General features: G+C 44.1%; 1 protein-coding gene across 1 annotated transcript in view; it reads left to right on the forward strand.

Annotated features, from left to right (window-relative positions):
* The window catches only part of LOC144772100 (uncharacterized), a 123550-nt gene extending 117246 nt beyond the window's left edge, over window positions 1-6304 (forward strand). The window contains exon 4 of the mRNA XM_078656280.1: window positions 4384-6304. Coding sequence (XP_078512406.1) covers window positions 4384-5762 — 1379 coding nt within the window. The 3' untranslated portion in view covers window positions 5763-6304. The remainder of the gene's footprint in view (window positions 1-4383) is intronic.
* The last annotated feature ends 1877 nt before the right edge of the window (window positions 6305-8181 follow it).

Genomic DNA, 8181 nt, shown 5'->3' on the forward strand with positions numbered 1-8181 from the left:
TCAGGAGCGTCGGTGTCGGAGGAACGGCTCTGTCCTGGATATCGTCCTTTCTGAGTCATCGCTCCTTTCAAATCTGGGAGAATAACACCTGCTCCTCCGACACCCCCCTCCAATGTGGCGTGCCTCAGGGCTCCTCCCTGAGCCCCACATTATTTAACATTTACATGTCCCCCTTGGAGGAGGTCGTCATCCCGTTCGGAGTGAGCATCGTCAGCTATGCTGACGACACACAGTTAGTGGTGTCCCTCTCGCACCCTAAACAACAACCGGCGGACCTTTACAACTGTCTGACACAGATACAAGGGTGGATGAACAGATCGTCTTTGAAGCTCAACGGATCAAAGACTGACATTCTCCTCCTTGGTCAGAAGGGACCCACTTCACTCCAAAACATCTGTCCCCCTTGTTTAGGCCCACTCCCGGAGTCGAAATCAGAGGTAAAAAGCCTGGGCATTTGGCTCGACAAAGAACTATCATTCACAACACAGGCACATAAGGTTGCCGGGATGTGCTTTGGGTTGCTCAGGTCAATCCGGAAGATCCTGCCCCTACTCCCCCACAACTCCCAAAAACTGTTGATTCAAGGCCTGATTCTCTCCAGGCTGGACTTTAGCAACTCCATCTATCTAGGGGCCCCGGAGGCAACCCTGAACAAACTACAAAGGGTCCAAAATACAGCGGCCCGGATCCTCACCAACACCCCCGCCAGAGCCTCGGCCAAACCAGCTCTGAAGCACCTCCATTGGCTCCCGGTGAGAGAACGGGTGAAGTTCAAAGCCCTCTGCCTGGCACATAGGCTGATCCAAAATACTGGCCCCCCAGGACAAAAAAATTTTATCAAATCCTACAAAGCCCCCAGATCCCTTCGCTCCGACCAGGAACATCTAATCGTCACCCCTAGAGTCAAAAAGGCCCGAACAGGAGGTAGGCGCTTCTCTGTCCATACCGCACGCCTCTGGAATGCCCTACCTCACTACCTAAGAACTGAACCCATCTACCTAAGGTTTAGGAAGCAACTGAAAACCCACCTCTTCCCTTAACTTTCCTTCTCTGCCCCGCTGACACGCCAGGTGTATTGATTCCAGCGCTGGGATACCTACGGGTGACTACGCGCTCTATAAAGTTAAAATAATAATAATAATAATAATAATAATAATAATAATAAATATTAGCTAAGTCAAAATCTTAGTGATTACACAACAAAGCCGTACCTTATTGGCTTTACCAGTGCTTGTTTGCTGTGATGCTAACTTTACCAATCGCTCAACTTCCTTCGCCCTTACACCCTTCACCACTAAACCCTTTGTCCTTCACCCCTGGATTCGCCACTCCTAAACCCTTCTTCTTTCACTCCTAAAATCACCCTTAAACACCTTTAACACTTCACCTCTCGACCATTCACCAATCACCCTTACACTTGTCACCCTTAAATGCTTAATTCTCATAGTATTCACTCCTAAACCTTTCCTTATCTTTCACCCCTATGCACTTCACTCGTATACCCTTCACTCTTCACCTTTAAACCCTTTTTCCCTAACACTTTACCCATCTCCCCTTAACCCTTAAAATGTTACCTGTAACCTTTCACTCCTAAACTCCTCACCCATCCCTCTTAATTCCTTCACTCATAAACACTTCACTCTTAAATTTGTCACCCCTAAACTCTTCACCTTAAACCCTTGGCCTAACCCTGTCCTAAACAAAAATATTATACATTAATTGTTATATAAAAAGGAAAGGACAAACAATGAGATGGTCTACAATTACATCGTAGTCTACGAAGATTTACTTGACAATTCAATGGATATAAGTAAATGGGTCGTTCCTCTTCGAAACAATGCGAGTACTGTAGGCAGGTGAAGGGAAAGCCCTCGCCTGCAAAGTCACATAATCCAAAAATGTACCTTTGCAAATACTTGCCCCCTTCTCGACTTTACAAAGTTGAAATTTTCGGACCCATTGCTAGTACAAGTGGGTTGTTGCCAGCCGCCGGATACCCTACCTATTAAGAACAGGGTGTGCTGGATGTGGAAAATGCACAGATATATCAGGGCCAGAGTAGTGGCTGGGCATATCTGGGAGTTTGGACTCTATGGAAAGAGTGCAGGAGGTGGCACAGAGTATGTACACACAAGGTCTCTGCATTGTAATTAAGCAGAGACAAATTAGAGATTTGGATGTCAAGGCAGAGGACATGCCTTATGGTAGGGGCTCGGATGTGAGATGGCTGGCAAGCAGCACCCGACAACCTACGTGCAAGGAGAGGTGGTTCCTGATGCAAAAAGGATCTGTATCTACATCTGCCCCTCTTTTTCTAAAAGATAAATGTTTGTGACCTTCTCACTGTGTGAAGTTCTTGACGTTTTAATAAAAATGGGGAAAATGTGAAAAGTTGCGAGACGTCTGACTTTGGAACTATGTAGCCCTCTATAGGGAAACAGGTACAGGGTTATGAGTATTGCGACAAGTAGTGGCGCCTCCAAAGATGACGTGAATATGACTCAAAACTTAATATTCAACGGTGCTACAGATAAGAGGAAAACCCAAAACCTCCAAACTAGACCGTAGTCCACAAACAATTTGTACATATGATCTGTGGACACGTTCGTTACATTAACAGTATGAATACTGTGCGTATTTTGCAAAATCACACAATGACATATGTTGATAGATGTATTCCTTTTCGTTTAGTTTATTTCAGATGCGCAGCCAACTAGTGTTTCGTCAGGGTGTAACCCAAGACTTCTTCAGGGCTTAAACTTTGATATGTACTCTCCACCGGTTGTACTTCCGTCCCTGCTGTAGCTAAATTCAATGAGGCTGTCAGAATCGACTGTACATAACTGGTCAGTACCAGACAACGGAGCGCTAATATAGCTCCACTCCAAGTATCAAGCAGCAAGTACGCTGCCATCATGGCTCTTAGCGTGTGCCGCAGAAGTCAGTAATATGTCATTGTGTGATTTTGCAAAATACGCACAGTATTCATACTGTTAATGTAACGAACGTGTGCACAGATCATATGTACAAATATGTAGCCCTCTATAGCATACCTGGATGCCTGTGTTTTGGAAAGTGCCTTATCTTGAAGAGTACTGGACTGAGATTTTGTTTTACCTATGGGTTGAGTATTTACAATATTTAAAAAAAACTGCACCCATTAAACCCCAAAACAACATTGTTGGAAAACTTGTGTAGGCCGTCAGGTTTTATCACACCCCATGCCACATTGATGTTTAAAGCACAAGTGACAGTAAGATTTTCCAGCACTGGAATGGGAATTGATCAGATCTCCGGAGATCTGTTTGAAGAGATGGAGGATTAACAGATGGTTGAAGGAAGGGATTAGGTGCCATGACAATAGTCATGGGAGTCATACACGTGCATTATTGGTTTTCTTGGGGGAGTTGCGTGTGCAGTGTGAGGGATGATGAGCAAAGAACAGGTGCATAGTCCGTGATTAATGGCTCGGGAGCAGATGCTCGGTTAGGGTGTGAGGTAAGAGAAGAGGCGGATTGCTGGGTGTGTTTAGAAAGGAACGTGTGTGTAATAAGTGCCATGTCAGTGGTAAGGGCTTTACCCTAGAGGCCACTATCATGAGGACGTGACCATTCCTTTCAATTTCTGTTTACATAGAATAAAACTGGTGGCTCCTTCTTTCGTGTTTTTCCAACTGTTGGCTTACATTAAGTGATCTATTAATTCAAATAACGTGAAACCTAATGGGCATATAATTCTAACAGCTTCCAATCGGTTCAAAGTTACACTTTGTCGTCCCAAGATGCAGATGTGACCGTGACCACTCTTTGAATGTTGCAGAACGCCTCATCCAGGTCTGCACAGTACCAGCTGGATAAAGCTGCACAAGGAGCGGGGGCTCTATGCCAGGCACAAGCACCTTTAATGGGAGATTTAGGACCGAGCAGGTGGGCTCTGTTAAGGAGTATTGCGCTATACATTACAGTTGCCTTCCTCTGGGTTCTTAGATTGCAGACCGTGCGTCAGTTGTCTGCTGGTGTCGGTTAAAACTGAGGCCAAAAAGTTGCTCAAGTCTACTCATCAGCTGACGAGTTATTACATTTGGATCAATACCAGTGCAATACAATGATGAACATAGAATGTCAGTCCTGCAACGTGTTGCCATTAGCCAGCTAAAACCATTCACAACGCCAAAGTCACTCAAAACAGTTGACAAGGGCAACTTAAACTTAATTGTGGCCGGCCACTATTGAGGAGCTGCCATCATTTTTAATTCTGATTATACATCTGTGTGAGTGCCTGTATGCACCCTTACCATGTTTGTGCCACTAGTCAACATGTAAACCTTGTCCCTAGCCTTGGTCTTTCTGCAGGATGTGTCTAATGAGTATTCTTTCTTTTCAGAGCAGCCTCGTTTGACGCTGGACGACCCATCTGCCATTCTAGCTGCTAAACTCACGGACACTTGGAATGACCGAATGAAGGAGCTAGTAACTGGTCTGGTTGGGCTCATCACCGTGGAAGGCCTCCCAGTCGGGAAGTTTGTCAGTGTGCTCATCAGCTTCTTCTGGCCAAGCTCCGAAGTGGATATCTGGGAGCTTGTTAAGGATCAAGTGGAGTACATGATTGACAAGAAGATCCTGGTTGCAGAGGTAAAACAGCTGCAAAATAGCCTTGATGGCTTGCGCCAAACCATGGAGCAGTATGTGAACGCAAAGCCCCATGAGAAAGGGTCACTGATGTCCGCCATCATTGCTGGTTGCAATGATCTTCACAGCCGGCTTGTGCACTCAGATAATGCAGTCAGCCTTCTTCCTCTGACAGTGACATTGTCATATATGCATCTGGCTAACCTCAAGGAAAGACTGATGCATGGTAAGGAAATCTATGATGAAGATAACACTCCAATCTGGCGGAAAGAACTGCAGGATGCGATTGAAACTTACAAAAAAGATTTTCAAGAAGTCTATGCTAGATGGCGACAGTGGCGAAGCGACAGCATCGTTGTGACTTTGGGAGAGTACAAAACCGGAACAACCGTTCCACCTTTTTACTTTTACGTCTACACAGGGGCTGTGAATGACAAGGTTTCAGGGGAAAACAGATACTTTAAAGCATATACCTATCTGACTGTGTCCAACCCCACTTACTTCAAAGTGATCTGCGACACAGTCAAAACAATGATGTGGAACAGGGCTAATGGTGCAATGCTGCAAATCCTCTTGCCCACATTTTTCCTAGATAACTTCATGCCAGGGAGTGAGGACCATCTCTCCAACCCAGATCGTTCCATGATGACCGCTTCCTTTGGTCCATTTTCATCGGATATTATTTCCGGAGGCTGCGGCCAAAGCTGCCATGTCGGAACCCCAAATGAAGATAATCCCACCGATAACCCGGTCACCCAGGTGAATGTGAGGGAGTGGAATCTGATAGACGGTCTACAGTTCGTCTATAATGGCTCTTGGGGTAGCTTTGTTGGGAATCCCGGAGGAGGGCTGCTGCATGAAATTGATATGAAAAAAGCGTTAGTGCACAATGTAAAATTCCATTTCAATAACCGTGGTATTGTGGATATAGAAATAATTGGTGGTGATGGAACTTCCTCTGGCAGGCTTGGAAATCGAGGGGGTTGGAGTGTTGTCCCTGCTGAAGCTGGAGGGATTGACACCTTCAGTCTGTACAACGTGAAGATGCAGGGCTACCAAGGCATCTCTCAAATTGAGATGATTTATCGCCATTATTCATGTCGACCATCAGATATAAAGCTGAATATAAAGTAATTAAAGCAACAATACAAAATATAGGGCAGGCCATTGCATTTTGTGACGCAACTCGGCATATGCTACTGTGCAAGTCTATACTTCTCTTCTCTACACTGTTCTTTAGCAATATACATCAAGTGCCACTAGCCAATAAGTAGGGACACTGGAATTATGTGGTAGCAGAGGGCAAAATTAAGCAGCAGGGTTGACTAAATTAAGCGGCAAGAGAATTACAATTATTCAGTCTAATGAGGCACATTTTCTAATAGTATTACTTCATTATTTTGTCCTTTTTACACTTGCTAACACTGTCCGGTCATAGGCTACACCTCATATGTACCAGTGTAACACCCAAACATCGAAATAAGCAACAGAAAGGTGACCAGTGAAACTTTGCAAATGGCCTTCCACTTTGCAGGAACACGTGTCACTGTGATTATAGTAACTTTGAAAACAGTTTGAGCTAGAAACAACTTTTTTGTTGAACTCTGCAGATTATGCAGCAGATGATGAATTATGTAGTAAAGTTGGCAGATCAATAAATATGCGAAAACACATCAGCCGCACAATTGCATATTTCCATTGGCTCTGCCAATAAGAATCCAATTTCGAAAATGCTCAGTGAATAGTTGCCAAATTTGCTTATGTGTGACATTTATAGATTTTTGCTGTGTTCTAGTGTAACATTTCAATGAATTATGCGTGATGAAGAGCAGAATGAAGCATAAATGCCATAAAGTTTTAATCTGGAATTAATTTTAAAACAGACACATTGTCCCTAAAGTGTTCTGGAGGGTCACTAAGCCACTTCCATAAATACAAAAGGGTGTTGTATAAAAAACTAGGGGGGATATGTACAATGAAGTGGGGGAGCGTGTCGTTAGCCTCCTGGGCTTCGCAACCTGCTCCGCCAATTCCGAAATGCAAGGCTGCACCATATTTAGAAGAATGTGGAGCAGCCTTGAGTTCCCCCCTGCGATGCCGCTAAGTTTAATAACTTATCGCCAACACAGGCACCCTTGAGCCAGAGTGCAAGGGTGTCTGTGTGCGGGGGAGGATTGGCTATGTGTAGAAAGGTGTCCCTTCCTGCACATAAACAATCCTAAAATGCCATTTTGTAACTTTCATGTGTATTGCTTCATGGACCACATATGGAAGTTACAAAATGGCATTTTTTTAAAAAGGTTTGTTTATGTACAGGAACACCTTCCTGTAAGTAAACAAGGCAGCACACATGGAAAAAGCAAAAACGAAGAGAAATGATGCACTTCTCCTCGTTCCGCTAACTTAAGACCAGGATTTTCCTGGTCTTAATTTTGGCGCAGCCTCCTATGTACGCCACTCTTGTACAAAGGGACAACGCCAAATACAATGGGTGTTGCGGTGGAACGCTACCCCCAACACCCACTGATCGCCCCTTTCACGCTAACCATAGCATGAAAGGGTGCCTTATGTTCTAGGCAGCGTTAGCCAAAAAGTGACGTTCTTGTGGCAATAGAGGCTTGTACATATGCCCCTAGGAGTGGTGAAAGGTGGCAGTTACAGAAAACATGGCCACTTGGCATATATGTCTCAGACTTAACATTATATTATAAAGAAGCACTGAATGATTTTTCCCATTCTCAGAAAGATACATCAACTACTGAACAATATTCCATTTACGTAACATTTTTAATCAGTAAACAACAAATGCATGTCCCTGTCAAAGCGGATACGAACAAAGGACTCCCATGATTAGCTAAGAAGTGGCTCCATCATGTGCAACATGTGCCAGTATTGGCTGTTTATTCATTAGCACAACAAATTCCATTTCAGGACTTGTAGTTTGGCTTTTTAGCATTGCAAGCATGTTATGATAGCAAAACACCAGGGCCTGCTGAAGGCACTTTCAACAGAAAATAAATATTTCCTGAATGTATGGCCAAGTAGCAATGGGAGAGGTCTACAGCTGCGAGCAGTCTTCTAACAAACATTGGCAATGTAACTATGGCTGGTCTATGAATCAATGTACCTTTCTGTCATTGGGTTTAAGCACTCTTATAAGTTATCAGGCATGCACTCTAGCACTCACCTTTGCACTCATCCATTCATACCTGCATCCATTGACTCATTCTTACATGCACCCTTTGACACAACCACAATAAAACATACACAAACTCAACAACAGGAAGTAGAAAAGGAAAATATGATGCCATCTAAATATGATGGGCATATACTTCCAATAACACAACCAAGCATAGGTGCGGGTGTCAGTCTTGCAAAGCTACTCCAGCTGTCTATTCATCAATCCATCTATAAACTTTCCATTGCTAAGTGTGTACTGGTGGTTTCAGGTGAGAGACACAACCTTCATTTTTGGGGACTGGGACTTAATTTTCCCCACCAGATGTTGACCCACAGCAAGAAATAGAAGGAAAGGGGAAAATGGAAGAGCAAA

The sequence above is a fragment of the Lissotriton helveticus genome, chromosome 1_1 (genome assembly GCF_964261635.1).
Source record: "Lissotriton helveticus chromosome 1_1, aLisHel1.1, whole genome shotgun sequence".
In the NCBI taxonomy this organism is placed as follows: domain Eukaryota; kingdom Metazoa; phylum Chordata; class Amphibia; order Caudata; family Salamandridae; genus Lissotriton; species Lissotriton helveticus.